At 41.1% G+C, this 21,328-nt stretch overlaps 1 protein-coding gene across 2 annotated transcripts; it reads left to right on the forward strand.

Moving 5' to 3' along the window:
• The first annotated feature begins 1,471 nt into the window (after positions 1-1,471).
• On the forward strand, positions 1,472-19,659 carry FBXO4 (F-box protein 4). Of its 2 annotated transcripts, none has more exons than XM_066253547.1 (7): positions 1,472-1,702; positions 4,056-4,291; positions 12,221-12,441; positions 13,506-13,581; positions 13,691-13,866; positions 17,948-18,123; positions 19,268-19,659. In XM_066253547.1, exons 1-7 carry the CDS (start codon positions 1,493-1,495, stop codon positions 19,355-19,357), a joined length of 1,185 nt encoding a protein of 394 aa, XP_066109644.1. In that variant the 5' UTR covers positions 1,472-1,492; the 3' UTR covers positions 19,358-19,659. The 2 variants fall into 2 exon arrangements, with proteins under 2 accessions (XP_066109644.1, XP_066109645.1); XM_066253548.1 differs by having other exon boundaries at positions 1,472-1,624.
• The last annotated feature ends 1,669 nt before the right edge of the window (positions 19,660-21,328 follow it).

Here is a 21,328-nt window from a genome sequence, read left to right on the forward strand (position 1 = left end):
TATGAAGTTACTTATCCTGTCTTATATTATGAAGACTATTAAAATGGTATTAATTTTTTAATCAGTGATTAGGGTTATATATGTGAGAGAATATTTTGAAAATTCAGATAAAACAATGGAGGACAGAGATAGATTGTGAAATTTAGAATTTCCGTATTTGAATGTTTTCACAAACAATGGATAATTAGATGTCCTGGATATTGTAAGTAATTACTGGTTGATAGTGAGTTGGAAGCAGATTATGTAGAGATCTATGTGACTATTATGTTTATTCTTAAGAATGGAACTTTAAAACCATTGGGTTACTTTTATTGGGGTGTACTTTTCTTATTGCATGGTAATGAATAATGTCATCTTGCTCTCTTTTTTTGAATAATCCTGAAAGTTTTTTTTGTTTTTTTTTTTTTACAGAGTCAGAGGAAGGGATAGATAGGGACAGACAGACAGGAATGGAGAGAGATGAGAAGCATCAATCATCAGTTCTTTGTTGCGACACCTTAGTTGTTCATTGATTGCTTTCGCATATGTGCCTTGACCGTGGGGCTACAGCAGACTGAGTAACCCCTTGCTCGAGCCAGTGACCTTGGGTACAACCTGGTGAGCTTTGCTCAAACCAGATGAGCCCATGTTCAAGCTGGCAACCTCGGGGTCTCGAACCTGAGTCCTCGGCATCTCAGTCTGATGCTCTAGCCACTGCGCCGCCACCTGGTCAGGCAATCCTGAAGGTTTTAAATTATAGCATCCTCTAAGAACATTTTGTGCAAAGTATTCTTTGGATTAGATTAAGCGATGTAATCTATTTGAAATAGTACTAAATAATAAGTAGTTGTATACTTCCTATCAATAAAGACCATGCCCATTTCAATATAATCGGTTACCTTGTAATGTGGGCTATGGTCTTCTAAAGCCCCTTTCAAAGTAAGGCCGGACTAAGGGAGTAGAATGGACACGTTTTGAGAGATAAACTCACTGGTAAGATTTCAACAGTACTGTACCTGGTTTCTTTTCTAGCCGCATTCTGCTCCCCTTTATGAAATATGTTCAGCATTTTTTTAAGTGCACTTTTATTTCTAAATAGTGGACCAAGACTCTTCATTTTGGTACAAGGTCTTTTATGATCGGGCTTCTGGCTTTTGGGGACCGAAAACAACCAACCAAAACCGGCAGCAGATGCCGAGCAGCAAGCCCCAGAAAGTAGAGGGGGGCCGACTATGGAACACGTAGGAATGCGGCCCAGGCGGAGCGGAAACGGATGGAACATCCTGGGTCAAGGAACGACGTTACAAGGGTCAAGAGATTGTATAGCCATGGTGAGGTTTGCGTGGGTGAGGTCTGCAGTGAAGGGAATAGGGGCCGTGGGCGGGAGCTCCTAGGGCGGTTCCGAACTCCTGCCACCCCTCCGTCCTCTTCGCGGCTCTATTGGCCGGCCGAGCCTGGAGGGCGGGGCGCCGGGGTGCCTGGAGGCGGGGCGTCGGGGGCGTGGCCCTGCGGCATGTCCTGCGCGGCGCGGTCGGCCATGGCTGGAAGGGAACCCCGCGGGTGCGGCTCCCCTCAGCCGTACCAAAGCGACTGGGGTCGCTTGGAGGCGGCCATCGTCAGCGGCTGGAGGAGCTTCTGGCAGTCGGTGAGCAAGGAGCGTGCGGCTCCGAGCGCCCCGCGGGAGGAGGCGGAAGAGGAGCCCAGCGCGCTGACGCGGCTGCCGGTGAGCGTTGGCCGCCGGCCGCGGCGCCCCGAGGGGCCGGGCTGGGCCAGGAGGGGTGCCTCGCCCCCGCGACCCCCAGAAGCCTGCGGACCTCCCGGCGCCCCGGCGGTGCGTGGGCCCGTCCCTGCCACCGTTGCGGTGGTGTCGTATCCTGGGAGCAGCAGATGGCCTGAGACGCCCCGGCGCTGATCTGTGTGCTCCGCAGCCGGGCCGAAGGTCGCAGCGAAACGCAGCCGGGGCGCGCCCAGGTCCGCAGCCAGGCCGCCCTTGGGTTCTCCACCCCACACGGTCTCGGGGTCCGGACACCCTGAGCATCAGGCTGGGGTCAGAAGGAGACACTGCAGACGTGCCGATGAGCGTGGGACAGCGTGTGCGTCCGCGCTCTCGGCTGCTCCCCCCCGGGCTGGGGTCCGGAATCACATGGGTGTCACCCAGGCTCTGCCCCCGCGGGTCGCGGCGGGGTCCGCGGACACCCCAGTAACAGCACCTCCACTCAGCTGGGCAGAAATGACAAGCCTGTCGGGTAGATGGGAAAATGGAGAGAGGAGAAATTCTCCAAAATTGTTAAAATTCAGTACTTCATCTGGACTTTTTAGACTAGTGACACCTCGCTCCGAAGTCCATCGGAAATGGGAAGGGCAGGCTTGAGAGGTCTCCCAATTTCTCCCTGTGCCTGTACAGGCCCTTGGAAATAATTCAGTAGGTTTTATAGAGGAACTCAGATGACAGGTTTACTCTTTACTTTCATCTAACGATAAAATCAGAAGTTTGCTTGGTAAAGTTTATTTATTTATTCAATATTTTTATTCTTTTGTGACAGACAGAGAGAGAGAGAAAGGGGTAGGGACAGACAGGAAGGGAGAGAGATGAGAAGCACCAATTCTTCATTGGGGCTTCTTCGTTGTTCACTAATTGCTCTCTCACATGTGCCTTGATTGGGGTCGGGGTTGGCTACAGCAGAGCCAGTGACCCCTTGCTCAAGCCAGCAACCTTGGGCTCAAGCCAGCGACCTTGGGCTTCAAGCCAGTGACTTTTGGGCTCAAGCCAATGTCATGGAGTCATGTCTATGATCCCATGCTCAAGCCAGTGACCTTGCTCTCAAATTGGTGAAAAACAAATTTTTTCCCATTGATTTTGAGAGAGAGAGAAAGAAAGGAAGGGAAAGGAGGAGGAGGAGGAGAGAGAGAAGCCTCAATTCATTGTTCCAATTAGTTGTGCACTCATTGATTGCTTTTCCTGCAACCTTTGGGTTTTGAATCTGGGTCCTTGGCGTCCCAGTCTGACCCTCTATCCACTGTGCCACCGCTTGATCAGGCGATAAAGGTTTACAGTGTGTCCGTAAAGTCATGGTGCACTTTTGACCGGTCACGGGAAAGCAACAAAAGACGATAGAAATGTGAAATTTGCACCAAATAAAAGGAAAACCCTCCCAGTTTCTGTAGGATGATGTGGCAGCATGTGTGCATGTGCAGATGATGATGTAACATCGTGTATACAGCGGAGCAGCCCACGGCCATGCCAGTCGAGCTGTGGACCGTACAGAGGAAAGTTCGGTGTGTTCTGTGGCTCGCTAAATTCGAATCCGTGACCAAAATGCAATGTGAATATCAGTGCGTTTATAACGAAGCACCACCACATAGGAATAACATTACTCGATGGGATAAGCAGTTGAAGGAAACCGGCAGTTTGGTGGAGAAACCCTGTTCTGGTAGGCCATCAGTCAGTGACGAGTCTGTAGAGGCTATATGGGATAGCTACCTAAGGAGTCCTAAAATATCTGTGCGTGAGCCCACACCGAACTGCACTGAATAGGTATGAAACTGGGAGAGTTTTCCTTTTATTTGGTGCAGATTTCACATTTCTATCGTCTTTTGTTGCTTTCCTGTGACTGGTCAAAAGTACACCATGACTTTACGGACACGCTGTATTTTGAAGAATAAATTATTTCCTTTAAGTAATTTACTCAAATGATGTGGCAAAATAGACATGAAAAGAAATTAAAGAAAGAGATTATTTGCTCGAAAAATGCTAAAACAATGGATGGTTTTTCAGGAATGTTTCAATGTGTCTAAAATGAAGTATTCAGTTATAATTCTGTCCTGATGGTTGGAAAAGAACTTCAGACTATTAGATTTAATTGAAATACTGACTATTAAGTTGTTCTTTGGTTATCTAGTATTATAGTTCTTTGTTACTTTTGTTACTTATCGTGATAGATTTAATTAAGACATTGTTCAGGTGACCTTTGGCTTCCTAGTATAATAATCATCATTTTCCTAATTTATTATCAGAAAACAATTTCCAAGATAAATTATTCACCTCTTTACCTACTTACTGCTTTCCTCTGTTTCAGATCGATGTACAGCTATATATTTTGTCATTTCTTTCACCTCATGATCTGTGTCAGTTAGGAAGTACAAGTCATTATTGGAATGAAACTGTACGAGATCCAATTCTGTGGAGGTATTTTCTGCTGCGGGATCTTCCTTCTTGGTCTTCTGTTGACTGGAAGTCTCTTCCAGATCTAGACTTTCTAAAAAAGCCTGTATCTGAAGTCAGCGATGGTGCATTTTTTGACTATATGGCAGTGTAAGTATCTAGTTTTATGAATTAAAGAAAAAATACTAAAATTGACTATATTATAACTCAATAGTACTTCTATGAATTTGTTTAATAGATTTGGGGTCTAAGTGTTTTTTGTGAAATTGGGGGTTAAGTTAAATGACTTCATTTTGTTGTTTCCTGGAGCCTGACCCAGGCCAGGGTATTTGAATAAATATAGATAGTTCATATAAGAAGATATGAAACGCTTCCTAGTATTTTTTATTATCTTTAGAACATTTGTCATTTTGTTAAATAGTAAATACTTTTCATATCCAGAAAAGGAATGGCCAGAGATCAGAGGGCAATTCTTTGGCAGGGAGAAAACCATTCTCAAGGTTCTAGGAAATAAATTAAAAAAATTTTTTTTCCATTGATTTTGAAAGAGAGAGAAAGAAAGGAAGGGAAAGAAGGAGAAGGAGAAAGAGAGAAACATCAATTCATATTCTAATTAGTTGTGCACTCATTGATTGTTTTTCCTACATGCCCTTATCAGAGATTGAACCCACAACCTTGGCATGCCCGGATGACTTTCTATCCACTCACCCATCCTGCCAGGGAAGATTTTCTTACTGCACAAAAAGCATTGACATTTTAAAATATAATGTAGATGAGAGAATTGGTTTTGTTTGTTTGTTTAATTTGTGGGGTCGCCTGGAGAGCAACACACCACAAAGGGTTTTTTTTAATTTTTATTTACTGATGTTAGAGAGAGAGGAAGGGAGCAAGAAGGAAAGAGAGAAACATTTGATTTGTTGTTCCACTTATTTGTGCATTCATTCATTGATTCTTATATGTTCCCTAACTGGCAACCTTGGCATATTGAGATGATGCTCTAACCAACAGCTGCTTGGTCAGGGCCAAGAAATTAATGTTATTGAGCAACTGAATCTATGAGGGTTGCTTTGTATATGTTTACTTTTTAAATGTTCACCCAATACAATAAGAAGGTATTATGCTTGTCTTATGAAGGAGGAACTGAGGGTCAGAGTGGTTATAGATTTGCCTAAGATCATATCGCTCATAAGAGACTGTTCAGATTGGATCTCCATCATGCTACCTTAAAAACAGAAAATGTCATTGGATCTGGATATAGCCTGCTTTATTGAGAGCCCAACTTTAAGGCATTATTAAAGTAAAATTAAAAGATACTTGTGCTGGCACTGGCCAGTTGGCTCAGTGGTAGAGCGTTGGCCTGGTGTGCGGGAGTCCCGGGTTCGATTCCTGTCCAGGGCACACAGGGGAAGTGTCCATTGGCTTCTCCACCCCTCCCCCTCTCCTTCCTCTCTGTCTCTTCCCCTCCTGCAGCCAAGGCTCTATTGGAGCAAAGATGGCCCGGGCGCTGAGAATGGCTCTGTGGCCTCTGCCTCAGGCGCTAGAATGGCTCTGGTTGCCACAGAGCAACGCCCCAGATGGGTGGAACATCACCTCCTGGTGGGCATGCTGGGTGGATACCCATCGGGCACATGAAGTAGTCTGTCTGACTGCCTCGTTTCCAACTTCAGAAAAATACCGGCCCTGGCCGGTTGGCTCAGTGGTAGAGCATCGACCTGGCGTGCAGAAGTCCCGGGTTGGATTCCGGGCCAGGGCACACAGGAGAAGCGCCCATCTGCTTCTCCACCCCTCCCCCTCTCCTTCCTCTCTGTCTCTCTGTTCCCCTCCCGTAGGGAGGCTCCATTGGAGCAAAGATGGCCCCGGGCGCTGGGGATGGCTTCTTGCCTCTGCCCCAGGCGCTAGAGTGGCTCTGGTCGCAACAGAGCTACGCCCGGAGGGGCAGAGCATCGCCCCCTGGTGGGCAGAGCATCGCCCCCTGGTGGGCATGCAGGGTGGATCCCGGTCGGGCGCATGCGGGAGTCTGTCTGACTGTCTCTCCCCATTTCCAGCTTCAGAAAAATACGAAGAAAAAAAAAAAGAGAGAGAGAGAGAAAAAAAGATATTTGTGCTTCAGTTAAGAATAATTTTGCTGTAGGCCCTGGCCGGTTGGCTCAGTGGTAGAGCGTCGGCCTGGCATGCGTGGGACCTGGGTTCGATTCCCGGCCAGGGCACATAGGAGAAGCGCCCATCTGCTTCTCCACCCCCCCCTCCTTCCTCTCTGTCTCTCTCTTCCCCTCCCGCAGCCGAGGCTCCATTGGAGCAAAGATGGCCCGGGCGCTGGGGATGGCTCCTTGGCCTCTGCCCCAGGTGCTAGAGTGGCTCTGGTCGCGGCAGAGCGACGCCCAGAGGGGCAGAGCATCGCCCCCTGGTGGGCAGAGCGTCACCCCTGTTGGGCGTGCCAGGTGGATCCCGGTCGGGCGCATGCGGGAGTCTGTCTGACTGTCTCTCCCCGTTTCCAGCTTCAGAAAAATATATATAAAAAAAAATAATAATAATAATTTTGCTGTATCAGAAAAGAAGAAATAAAAGGTATCTAAATTGGAAAGAACTAAAACTGTCATTATTTGCAGATGACATGATACTGTATATAGAGAACCCTAAAGATTCTACCAAAAAATTAGTAGAACTGATAAATGAATTCAGTAAAATAGGACACAAAATAAATATCCATAAATCAGTTATATTTCTATACATCAATAATGAACTATCAGAGAGGGAAACTAAGAAAACAATCCCGTGGAGATAAATCAGCCAATATATTGCTGCTAAAGATGTCGGAGAGCTTACTGCCTATGTTTTTTTCTAAGATGCTTATGGTTTCATGGCTTACATTTAAATCTTTTATCCATTTTGAGTTTTTTTTGTGCATGGTATAAGTTGGTGGTCTAGTTTTATTTTTTAGCAGGTAGCTGTCCAATTTTCCCAACACATTTATTAAAGAGACTGTCTTTATTCCATTGTATGCTCTTACCTCCTTTGTCAAATATCAGTTGTCCATAGAGCTGTGGGTTTATTTCTGGGTTCTCTGTTCTGTTCCATTGATCTATATGCCTGTTCTTATGCCAGTACCAGGCTGTTTTGAGTACAATGGAGTATATAACTTGATATCAGGAAGTATGATACCTCCCACTTTATTCTTCCTTTTCAAGATTGCTGAGTCTATTCATGTTCTTTTTTGGTTCCATATAAATTTTTGGAATATTTTCTTTATATCTTTGAAGTATGTCATTGGTATTTTAATTGGTATTGTATTGAATTTATAAATTGCTTTAGGTAATATAGACATTTTAATGATGTTTATTCTTCCTAACCATGAGCACGGTATATGCTTCCATTTGTATGTTAAGTGAAATAAGCCAGGCAGAAAAAGAAAAATATCATATGACCTCACTCATTGAGGAATCCAGTGAACAATGTGAACTGAGAAATGGAGAGATCAAAAGGACCAGAGGAAAAGAGGAAAGAGGGAAAGGGGATGATAGGATGGGATAAACCTGAAGGGAAGGAAGGAGGGTGTTATTGGGAGGGGGGCAGGGAGATGTTAAGGGGAATACGGGAGGGATACATTTGGGGCAACACTAGAATCTATGTAAACATAAATGAAAATCAATAAAAAAAAAAAAGAAAATTCCATTCACAATTACTTCAAAAAGAATAAAATGCCTGGAAAAAATTTAATCAAGAATGTAAAAGTCCTATGCTCAGAAAATTCTGAGACACTGAAAAACTAAATCAAAGAATATACAAATAAGTGGAAGCATATACTGTGTTCGTGGATAGGAAGAATTAATATCATTAAAATGCCATATTACCCAAAACAATCGATAGCTTCAGCCTAATTCTTATCAAGATACCAATGGTATATTTTATAGAACTAGAACAAGTATTACAAAAATTTATATGGAACCACAAAAGACCCCAAGTAGCAAGAGCTATCTTGAGAAGGAAGATCAAAGTTGTCGGAATCATACTACTTGATATTAAACTATACCACAAAGTAATCAAAACAGCATAATACTGGTAGAAAGCAGACATATAGATCAATGGAACAGAATAAAAAGCCCAGAAATAATCCCACACTTTTAGAGTCAATTTATTTTACAAAGGAGGCAAAAACATACAATAAATGGTGTTGGGAATATTGGATAGATATATGCAAAATAATGAAACTAGACCACACCACTTTTTTATACCATACACAAGAGTAAACTTAAAATGGATTGAAAACTTAAATGCTAGACTTGAAACTATAAAAATCATAGAAGACAACATGGACAGTAGAATCTTGGACATTTCTTGTAGCAATATTTTTTTTTCTATTTATTTTATTTTTTACAGAGACAGAGAGTGAGTCAGAGAGAGGGATAGACAAGGGCAGACAGACAGGAACGGAGAGATGAGAAGTATCAATCATTAGTTTTTCATTGCACGTTGCAACACCTTAGTTGTTCATTGATTGCTTTCTCATATGTGCCTTGACCGCAAGCCTTCAGCAGACCGAGTAACTCCTTGCTGGAGCCAGCGACCTTGGGTTCAAGCTGGTGGGCTTTTGCTCAAACCATATGAGCCCACGCTCAAGTTGGCGACCTCGGGGTCTCGAACCTGGGTCCTCTGCATCCCAGTCCAACACTCTATTCACTGCGCCACCACCTAGTCAGGCTCTCATAGCAATACTTTTTTCTGATATATCTCCTTGGGCAAGAGAAACAAAAGAAAAAATAAACAGATGGGACAACATCAAACTAAAAAATTTTGCACAGCAAAGGAAACCATCAACAAAGTAAAAAGAACCCCCTGAATGGGAAAAAATATTTGCTAATATATCAGATAAAGGGTTAGTATTCCAAAATTTATAAAGAACTTTAAAAACTCAACACCAAAAAACCCCACAAAATACCACACACAAAAAACAATTCAGTTAAGAAATGTGCTAAAGGCCTAAAGGCCTAAATAGACTCTTTTCCAAAGAAGACATACAAATGGCCAATAAACATATGAAAAGGTGCTCAACATCACTAATCATCAGAGAAATGTGAATTAAAACCACAGATATCACCTCACACCTGTCAGACTGGTTATCATCAAATAATTCACAAACAGCAAGTGTTGCTGACAATCTGGGAAAAGGAAACCCTTGTGCACTGTTGGTGGGAAGGCAGCCTGGTACAGCCACTGTGAAAAACAGTATGGAGTTACCTCAAAAAATTAAAAATGGAACTGCTTTATGACCCAGTGATTCTACTTCTGGGAATTTATCTGAACAAACCTGAAACACTAATTCAAAAGAATATATTCAACCCTATGTTCATTGCAGTATTCTTTACAATAGCCAAGATGTGGAAGCAGCCCAGGTGTTCATCAGTAGATGAGTGGATTGAAAAGCTTTGGTGCATTTACACAATGGAATACTACATGGTCATAAAAAGTAGGAAATTTTACCCTTTGCAACAGGATGGATGGACCTGGAGAGCATTATGCTAGTGAAATAAGCCAGACAGAGAAAGACAAGTACCATATGACTATCCATATGTGGAATCTAATGAACAAAGTGAACTAACAATCAAGAGAGACAGACTCATAGATGTAGAGCAGGCTGACAGGTGTTGGGGAGTGGTGGTGCTTGATGGAGGTGTGGGGGGGGGGGTAGAGAAAAAAAAGAAAGAAAAGCTCATGAACAAGGACTACAGTGTAGTGATTACCAGAGGGAGGGGATGTGGGGAGAGGTGGAGGAGAGGGTGTAGGCGGGATAAATGGTGTTGAAGGGAGACTTGACTTGGGGTGGTGAACATACAATACAGTGTACAGGTGATGTGTTGTAAAATTGTGCACCTGCAACTTGTATAATTTTTTTTTTTTCATTTTTCTGAAGCTGGAAACAGGGAGAGACAGACAGACTCCCGCATGCGCCCGACCGGGATCCACCCGGCACGCCCACCAGGGGCGACGCTCTGCCTACCAGGGGGCGATGCTCTGCCCATCCTGGGCGTCGCCATGTTGCGACCAGAGCCACTCTAGCGCCTGAGGCAGAGGCCACAGAGCCATCCCCAGCGCCCGGGCCATCTTTGCTCCAATGGAGCCTTGGCTGCGGAAGGGGAAGAGAGAGACAGAGAGGAAAGCGCGGCGGAGGGGTGGAGAAGCAAAATGGGCGCTTCTCCTATGTGCCCTGGCCGGGAATCGAACCCGGGTCCTCCGCACGCTAGGTCGATGCTCTACCGCTGAGCTAACCGGCCAGGGCTTTGCAACTTGTATAATTTTGTTAACCAGTGTGACCCCAATAAACAATAAAAAGGAAAAAATTTTAAGAATTGATTTTGTGCTATATTTACTAGCTACATATAAGATTTTTTTCCATATTTTATTTTGTTATTCAGAATGTTTCCTAATTGCAGTCCAGATGACATTACATCATCTTGTGAGACTGTTTGATTCAAATGCACATATTTTGCTGCATAAAATTTCAACAAATGCTACTGTACTCTCACTTGCATGGTGTTAACCTCTCTATTGTTTGACAACAAATCATAGCTCCAAGTAGATCTGATGCTATGAAACCAGATTTTCCCCAGGGAATAGTAATAATCAGAGCAACTGCCTTTTGTGGTCAAATACAATTGTATTTGATTCTGATGACTGTAGGTTGATTGTTGTTGCTCAAATAATGCAGTTGGGAAAACTGAAGATCAGACTATAAGTGGCTTATGTAACTAATTAATGTGAGGAGGCTTGGCCAGATCTACCTACCTTCAAAGTTGATGTTTTTCCTTCTTGGATTACAGGTTCCTAAATAAAGATGATTATCTTGTTGGATTAATCATTGTCTTAACCATCTTGATTTAGTCATAGGGTTTAGGTTTTATTTTGATTTGTGTAACTTTATTTTCATTTTGATAGCATATAAAATTGCTAGTTTAGAAATTTATAGCTATTGAAAGAAACTGCATTGTTTCTTTTACATGAATCTTAGTTTGCTAGGTTATCTGTAAGAAATATTTGAGCCTCCCTGTGTATTTATCACTTACTGAACTGTTACACTTGAGGCTGTTAATAAGAGAACCTAAGAAATTTAGTGATATATATATATTTTTAACCTATAGGAACATTTATGCTACCTTTTTGGGTAGTTTATCTTTAGTGCAGTATTTCTCAATCTTGGCACTATTGATATTTTGGACTAGATGTTCTGAGAACTGTCCTATGCATTATAGGAGATTTGAGATATCCCTGGCCTCCCTACCTACTAGATGCCAGTAGCACCAATCCACTAGCCCAGGGGTAGTCAACCTTTTTATACCTGCTACCCACTTTTGTATCTCTGTTAGTAGTAAAATTTTCTAACCGTTCACCGGTTCCACAGTAATGTGATTTATAAAGTAGGGAAGTAACTTTATAAAATTTATAAAGCAGAGTTACAGCAAGTTAAAGCATATAATAATAATTACTTACAAAGTACTTTATGTTGGATTTTCGCTAAATTTGGCAGAATAAATCTTTATAAAACAACTTACTATAGTTAAATCTATCTTTTTATTTATACTTTGGTTGCTCCGCTACCGCCCACCATGAAAGCTGGAACGCCCACTAGTGGGCGGTAGGGGCCAGATTGACTACCACTGCACTAGCCCCTGTTGTAATGACAAAAATGTCTCCAGACATTGCTAAATGTTCCTTGGAGTGTGAGCGTTGAGGAGCAAAATCTCCCCCTGTTGAGAATCACTGCTCTTTATAGTGAATTTTAAACATTGAAACAAATGTTAGACCAAATGTTTCATGAGAGAATCTAAGCAAAACATTAGAAAATAAGTAAGCACTTTTTGGGGAAGAATTTCTGAATCACAAGTACTCCCATAATGCCTTTTTCTGTCATGGCACTTGGAATACATATTATAATGGTTTGTCATCCTCCACTGTCCTCCATGAGAATTGAAACTATATAATCATTGTATCCCTTGTATCTAGCAATTCTCAATAAATTATACATTGTTGAATGAATAAATGGCTAAGTTTTTTCTGTGTTAATTTTCTAATTGTGATAATTTTATACAGCTATAAAATGTGCTGTCCATATACAAGAAGATCCTTGAAATCTAGCCGACCTATGTATGGAGCAGTGACTTCATTTTTACACTCATTGATCATTCAGAATGAACCACGATTTGCTATGTTTGGACCAGGTTTGGAAGAACTGAATATATCTTTGGTGTTGAGCTTGATGTCTTCTGAGGAACTTTGCCCAACAGCTGGTTTGCCTCAGAGGCAAATTGATGGTAAATTCATATTAATTTTCAATGCATAATAACTTTTTTTTGACAGAGACAGAACAAGAGTCAGAGACAGACAGGAAGGGAGAGAGATGAGAAGCATCAATTGTTCATTGCGGCACCTTTGTTCATTGATTGCTTTCTCGTATGTGCCTTGATGGGGGGGCTACAGCAGAGCGACTGACCCCTTGCTTAAGCCAGCGACCTTGGGCTTCAAGCCAGGGACGTTTGGGCTCAAGCCAACAACCATGGGGTCATGTCTATGATCCCATGCTAAACCAGCAACCCCGCACCCAAGCTATGAGCCTGCACTCAAGCCGGTGACCTCGGAGTTTTAAACCTGAGTCTTCTGCGTTCCAGTTCGATGTTCTATCCACTGCGCCACCACTTGGTCAGGCCAGTGCATAATAATTTAACACTTTGAGTTTGATGCTAATGTTAAATAGAATTTTTTTTTAAATTCTTTGATGTAATGAAATACAGTAACTTTAAACTCTAATAGTTTTACATGTGTAATCTCATTCCCTAAGAAGTATCTATTATTTCTATACTTTTATGACAAAACTGAGGCTCACAAAAACATGGCTGTATGTGGCAAATGCAAGATTCCAATCCAGTCTAATTCCAAATTTCAATTATCTGCCATATTTTTTCAATTTTCTAAGTTGCTATTGGTGACTCCATATCAATTTAAAAACAGTTTTGGGGGGGTTGTGGGGGAAGCTATTTTATTGTATGTGTGTACATGGAATGAAAAACAAAAAAATATGAAAATGAGTTTTAGTCTTGAGGTTATAATACAGCTGCTACTGTTATTATGATAAAGTTAATGAATATAATGATGACATGAAAAGGAATGTTATAAACCTAGCAGTTATTTGTTCTTGTATTTTTATTACTATGTGAGTGAAAATTGCAAGCAGCATCTTTTAATTAACACAGACATTTCATTTTAATTCAAACTATAACACTTTTCATACATTTTTTTCATTTCTGGGTAATTTTTTTACTCTGATTCTTTTCTGTCTTTATTAATGACTTTTTTTGATAACTGTAATTTTCTCCTTTAGGTATTGGATCTGGAGTCAATTTTCAGTTGAACAGCCAACAGAAGTTCAACATTCTGGTATTATATTCAACTACCAGGTAAGGCTTCTTATTTGGAGAGTTACTTGAGACTTAGGACTAGAGAATTTTAGGGGGAGGTAGTCTGTTTAGTATCTGTTTTTGTTTTATGTTCACATTTTTCTTATAGAAAGGAAAGAGATAGAGCAAGAGAAGAGCATACAAGTGCAGTTAACAAGATGTTCAGCTTACAGAATGAAGGGGATGATCAGCAGGGAAGCCGGTATAGCGTAATTCCACAGATTCAGAAGGTGTGTGAAGTTGTTGATGGATTCATCTATGTTGCAAATGCTGAAGCTCAGAAAAGTAAGCATTATTTAAATTTATGTTTAAAAACACTTGCTTTGCCACTGACCAGATGGTGGGGCAATAGAGTGTTGATCTAGGATGCTGAGGACCCAGGTTGAGGTCGCCAGCTTGAGCATGGGCTCATCTGTCTTGAGCACGGGCTTACCAGCTTGAGTTTACCAGCTTGAGCACGGAGTTGCCGGCTTGAGCATAGGATCATAGACATGACCCCATGGTTGCTGGCTTGAGCCCAAAGGTTGCTAGTTTAGGCCTGAAGTCGCTGGCTTGAGCAAGGGATTACTGGCATGAACAAGGGATCACTGGCTCAGCTGGAGCCCCCCAATCAAAGCATATATGAGAAACAATAAACAATCAATGAACAACTGAAATGCCACAACTACTAGTAGATACTTCTCATCTCTCTCCTGTCTGTCTCTTTCTCTCTAGTTAAAAAAAATAAAAATATAAATAAAAACACTTGCTTTGTAAAGAAAAGAAAAAATAGGTTTTTAGGCTTTATGTGGCTTCTTAAGACTATGGTGGTTAATTTTTTTTTTTTTTTTTTTGTATTTTTCTGAAGCTAGAAACCGGGAGAGACAGTCAGACAGACTCCCGCATGCGCCCGACCGGGATCCACCCAGCACGCCCACCAGGGGGCGACACTCTGCCCACCAGGGGGTGATGCTCTGCCCCTCCGGGGTGTCGCTTTGCCGCGACTAGAGCCACTCTAGCGCCTGGGGCAGAGGCCAAGGAGCGCCGGGGCCATCTTTGCTCCAATGGAGTCTTGGCTGCAGGAGGGGAAGAGAGAGACAGAGATGAAGGAGAGGGGCAGGGGTGGAGAAGCACATGGGCGCTTCTCCTGTGTGCCCTGGCCGGGAATCGAACCTGGGACTTCTACACGCCAGGCCGACGCTCTACCACTGAGCCAACCGGCCAGGGCCTATGGTGGTTAATTTTATCAATGTGATTCCATGACAATTAGTTAATAGTGGGTTCTCAAACCTTGGTGTGCATTTGGGTCACCTAGGGAGCTTGTTGAAAACACCTGCCTGATTTCCTGCCCTGGTGGATTATGACACGTGCATTTGGATTGTGTCTTGGGCATCTTTCTTTTTGTTTTTAATAAGTGCCCACAGAATTTTGATGCATACCAAAATTTGATACTATAACTATATGATGTTTTTTGTTATATGCTTCTGTACTTTTTGTTATTGCTAAAATTTTTGTCGCTAGCCCTATTCAAAGACTTTATGTGGATAACTGAAAGTTTTTACCTTTGTTTTAATTACCCAGATAAAAGATGTGTGAAGTGGAATGTTTAATTAAGTAGATTAGTTAATATTCTGAATAATTGCCATTCACAGTGGTTTATACTATAGTCATGAAATCAAAATATTTTGGGGCCAAAGCTGGTGTTGTAATTTCTTCCTCAAATCCCTGTGAAAATGGTAGGGCATAAATACAGTGGTACCTTAAGATACGAACAAACCAACATACAATTTATTTTTTATTTTTAATTTTTTAATTTTTTTTTTTTTTTTAAGATACGAGCTGTGACTCAGTCCGCATTTTTGTTCGAGATCCAAGTCGTGATTCGGGAAGCTGCCGCTAGTTGGCGAGTTGGTGCATGGGTCCAGTATCGGCAGTTTGATATACGAGTTGACTGACTTACAAGCTCGGTTACAGAACAAATTAAATTCGTATATCAAGCTACCACTGTATATAATATTTGTTTTCACTCTGAACAAGGGAACTGCAGCCTTTTGCTGAAAGAATTTAAAGTTTAAGGTCCACTAAAATTAATTATAATAATGAAAGCCAAATCCAGCTTAACTACTAAATAGTTGGACTTGACCTACTGCATTAATGGCTTAATAGAAGAAGCGTATCCATTTTCAAGAGTAAATTCTTGTAAGTCCCTATTGTTCTACATAAAACATCAATCATTACATTAAAAATTTATAATACACATACCAATGACATACTTCACAGATTTAGAACTATTCCAAAAATTTATATGGAACCAATAAAGAACCTGAACGGTCTCAGCAATCTTGAAAATGAAGAACAAAATGGGAGGTATCACACTTCCTGATATCAAGTTATACTACAAGGGCATTGTAATCAAAACAGCTTGGTATTGTCATAAGAACAGGCATACAGATCAGTGGAACAGAACAGAGAACCCAGAAATAAACCCACACCTTATGGTCAATTGATATTTGACAAAGAGGACAAGAGTATACAATGGAGTAAAGACAGCCTCTTTAATAAATGATGTTAGAGCCTGACCAGGTGGTGGCACAGTGGATAGAGCGTCGGACTGGGATGCGGAAGGACCCAGGTTCGAGACCCCGAGGTCGCCAGTTTGAGCGCGGGCTCATCTGGCTTGAGCAAAGAGCTCACCAGCTTGGACCCAAGGTCGCTGGCTCCAGCAGGGGGTTACTCGGTCTGCTGAAGGCCCACGGTCAAGGCACATGTGAGAAAGCAATCAATGAACAACTAAGAAGTCACAACGCGCAACGAGAAACTGATGATTGATGCTTCTCATCTCTCTCCGTTCCTGTCTGTCTGTCCCTATCTATCTCTGCCTCTGTAAAAAACAAAACAAAACAAACAAACAAACAAAAAACAAAAAAAAAACAAAACAAAAAAAAATAAATGATGTTAGAAAAATTGGACAAGTACATGCAAAAAAATGAAACTAGACTACCAACTCACACCATTCACAAAAATAAACTCAAAGTGGATAAAAGACTTAAATGTTAGTGGTGAAACCATTAAAATCTAGGAAGAAAACATAGGCAGTAAATTCTCCAATATCTCTTGTAGCAATATTTTTTCCAATATATCTCCACAGGCAAGTGAAATAAAGGACAAAATAAACAAATAGGACTATATGAAGCTAAAAAGCTTTTGCACAGAAAAAGACACCATTAACAAAATAAAAAGATAGCCCATACAATGGGAGAACATATTTACCAATACATCTGTCTGATAAGGGGTTAATAGCCAAAATTTATAAAGAACTTCTAAAACTCAACAGCAGGAAGGTAAATCATCCAATTAAAAATGGGTAAAGGAACTGAATGTACACTTCTCCAGAGAAGACATACAGATGGCCAATAAGCATATGAAAAAATGTTCAATGTCACTAATCATCATAGAATGCAAATTAAAACCATAATGTGGTACACCTCATACCTGTCATAATGACTCTCATTAACAAATCAACATATAACAAGTGCTGGCCCTCGCCACACAATAAGTGCTGTGGAGAAAAGGGAACCCTCCTGCACTGCTGGTGGGAATGCAGACTGGTGCAGCCACTGTGGAAAACAGTATGGCATTTCCTCAAAATTTTAAAATGGAACTGCCTTTTGACCCAGTTATCTCACTTTTAGGAATATATTCTAAGAATTCCAAAACACTGATTCAAAAGAAGATATGCACTCCTATGTTTATTACAGCATTGTTTACAATAACCAAGATCTGGCAATGGCCCAAGTGTCCATCAGTGGACAAGTGGGTGAAAAAGCTGTGATACATATACACAATGGAATACTATGCAGTCATGGAAAAGAAATACTACCTTTTGTGATAGCATGGATGGACCTGGAGATTATTATCCTAAGTGAAATAAGCCAGGCAGAGAAAGAAAAATATATGATATCACTTATATGTGGAATCTAATGAACACAGAACTGATGAATGGAATAGAGGCAGAGGCAGGGTCATGGGGAGCAGAGGGACAGCTGTCAGAGGGAAGGGGGATGAGGGGGTGGGATCAGAGAAGGTAAAGGGATTAGTGAAATTATATGTACATAACACATAGATACAGATAACAGGACAGCAAATCTCAGAGGGAAGGGTGGGGAAGGAGTCAGGGGGAGAGGGTAAAGGGGGTATAATGAGGGGCTCGTTGTTGAGGGATGAGCAGTATATATTAGTAAATGAACAAAGGAATAGAGGCAGTTTGTTATATTTGGATTCTGGTGGTTTTTTGGTTTCCTTGTTTTATTGGATATTAATTTAATTTTATTATTTTAGAAATTGTTCCAAGTAACGCAAATTAAGATTTTTTTACTACATTCCTTAGGACACGAATGGCAAGATGAATTTTCTCGTATTATGGCAATGACAGACCCAGCTTTTGGATCTTCAGGAAGACCAATGCTGGTTTTATCTTGTATTTCTCAAGCAAATATAAAAAGAATGCCCTGTTTTTATTTGGCACATGAGCTGCGTCTGAATCATCTAAACCACCCATGGATGGTAAGTTCGTATCTTTGGTGATAATATTCCTATTTTATTTTTCACTGCTTTTTATTTGATTTTATTCTTTTCTACTCATTTTTTTTTTATGACACCGAACAGTATTCTGAAGACAGTTTTAATAACTTAATTGATGGATGATATTTGATTGGTGTCAATAAGTCTTAGTTGATCTTTTGCTCCCTGTCAGCCTCTCCTGTCATGGTACAATGAGACAGTAACTGGGGATTCTTTTTATTTTTTTAACTTAAAAACATTGATTTGAGAGAGAGAGAGAGAGAGAGGAACAGCAATTTGTTGTTCCATTTATTTATGCATTCTTTGGTGGATTCTTGTCTGTGCCCTGACTGGATATTGAGCCTGCAACCTTGGTGTATCAGGATGACGCTCAAACCAACTGAGCTACCTGGGCAGGTATTGTTTTCTTTCTTTTTTTTTTAAAGATGCCCGTATCATTGTTTTTTTCAGCATTGATGTATTATGCTTTAAGGGTCATCAAAAGTATAGATTCCATCTTATCATTTCTTGCTCTCTAAATTTTAGTCATGGAGTCTTTTCATCAAATGAAACCTTACATGAAATCCCTAGGTAAAATAAAGGAAAATTAATATTGGAAATGCTTTTGGTGAAAAGAAGATTTTCTTTTTTGTCTCTTCTTATCCCTTCCAAGGAACTCTGGAAACTGGAACACAATTTGAACGCTACTAATAAAGTTGTACCTTCCTGAGGGGTGGGAATTTAGGTTCACCATTGGGAAGAGTGGCAGTCTTAAAGAAACATTTTTGCAACAGGATGTCACGTTTATTAGGTGACTAGCTGGGTTCATTAAAATGTGTTTTAGTTTTCAAAGCGGATCTTTTGGAGGAATTTTTTTTCTAATACACAAAAACAAGTCATGGAAATGGTGGATCTTCCCATCCCCAAAGGTAAATAATAAACCTCATATTAGTAATAATTATAAGACATAAGAAGTTATATAATTTTTAATCCAAACTCTCTAGAAGATGAAACTTGATTGGCTCATCCAAAGTTTATTGGGATGTTTTTAGTCCTTTTGGGGGGGTGTCTAAAAAAGTGTCCCTCATAATCATAAGATTTTGGACTCATATTCTTACTGATAATGATCTCTCTTATCTGCTTGTAGGTGCAAGATACAGAGGCCGAAACACTAATGGGTTTTTTGAATGGCATTCAGTGGATTCTTGAAGAAGTTGAATCTAAGCATGCAAGATGATCCTTGTTTTAGACCTTGGGAACTGAAACCATTTGAAACTTGTTCCTAAGGTCATGATGTGAATACTTGCTCAGTCAGCTCATTTTGTCCTGTCTTTTTATAGATATGCCTCATATTAGACAGCTATAGCTGTTGTGTTTTTTTATGTAATTTTTGTTTTTTTTACCTTAAATCAATTACAAGAAAACGTTTCAAGTAAGCATTTAGCCCCAAAATGAATCTTTTAAGATTTCTTGATAATTTTTATATATTCTTCCTTTTTAAAAATATTAAATTCTGGGATAAAAACACAAGTTTGTGCTTTTCTCATTCCTTATGGTTTCTATTCTTTTCAGTCCAAAGATTTCCCTATAGGCTAATAGCAAATTTGCTAAGCTTTCTGTAGGTTCTTTTCAAGGGTCCTTAATGGGTTTTCAGAAAAAAAACTTTTTATCTATTTTTAATGAATTATACTACTACAAGACGGAAATATTCTGGAATTTCATTTAAAATTATGGCCATACAACTTCTTTCTTTTCTGAAGAGTAGAAATTAACTTTATATCATATTTAATACTAGTTCAGTAAAAATAACTTTTCCTGGAAGTTCTTGATATTTTCAAATAACTTTGACAGCTCATAAGGTACTAAAGCCAAATTTTATTCCATCCAGGTAGAGAAAGCATTCCACAGAGATTTACATGATCATATGACCTACTCCATAGAGGAAGCATTACAGCCTTCCTACCCCATTGGAAACGAGGAATTTTAAGATTAGAATAAAGGCCCTGGCTGGTTGGCTCAGTGGTAGAGCATCAGCCTGGCGTGCAGGAATCCCGGGTTCGATTCCCGGCAGGGCACACAGGAGAAGCGCCCATCTGCTTCTCCACCTCTCCCCTTCTCCTTCCTCTCTGTCTTTCTCTTCCCCTCCTGCAGCCAAGGCTCCATTGGAGCAAAGTTGGCCCCGGGCGCTGAGGATGGCTCCATGGTCTCTGCCTCAGGTGCTAGAATGGCTCTGGTCACAACAGAGCCATGTCCGGGATGGGCAGAGTATCGCCCCCTGGTGGGCATGGTGGGTGGATCCCGGTCTGGCGCATGTGGGAGTCTGACTGCCTCCTCGTTTCTGGCTTTGGAAAAATACAAAAAAAAAAAAAAAGAATGAAAAGAGCATAGTTTTCTTAGTGGTGCTATCCCCAAGATATAGCCTTTATCCCTCGAGTGGGTGCGGTTCCGAAGAAAGGAGCCCATGTCTCAAGCACACTCTTCTGGAACAGCTTCAGCAGCACGTGGTTAGGGGCAGGATGAAAAAGGCGAAGGAGTCCTGCTCCTCCAGGGAGACGTTTCCTTGATGACCACACTCCAGATTGGAGATTCCATTTTGCTGATTTGGGGGAGAGAAGGAGGCGGTGGACCTTGGTTCAAATCTCACAGACTCGCTGTTCTTACTGAGTTTTAGTAGATTTAAAAAATAAACGTTTCTTTTTTTTTTAAATAAACGTTTTTTTTATTTGCTGTATGCTCTTAGTACCATTTCTAGAGACTGTTTTTTAGTTGAATATATTGGGGTGACATTGGTTAATAAAATTATACAGGTTTCAGGTGTACAGTTCTATAATACATCACCTGTATATTGTGCGTTCACCCCGCCAAGTCAAGTCTCCTTCCATGAGCACTGATCCTGCCCCCCCTCCCGTCTGGTAATCTCCACGCTGCTGTCTATGAGTTTTTGTTTAGTTTAATATTTTTGTTTGGTTTGTTTTTGCTTAATCCCTTCACTTTTTCACCCAGCCCTGTGATGCCCCTCCTTGTTGTTTTTAAAATAATTTTCTTTGTTTTTTCTAGGGAGCCATTCCACAGAACTCCTCATCCTGTTATGCCGGAAGTGAAGCCCTTATCTCTTTTCAATGCATGCAGTGTGTCACCTCATTCATGCCTGATACTGGTGTTCTCCAAGACCAGCTTTGGCTCTTATTGATTTATTCTCTGTTCTGTT

Source organism: Saccopteryx bilineata, chromosome 1 (genome assembly GCF_036850765.1).
Source record: "Saccopteryx bilineata isolate mSacBil1 chromosome 1, mSacBil1_pri_phased_curated, whole genome shotgun sequence".
In the NCBI taxonomy this organism is placed as follows: Eukaryota; Metazoa; Chordata; class Mammalia; order Chiroptera; family Emballonuridae; genus Saccopteryx; species Saccopteryx bilineata.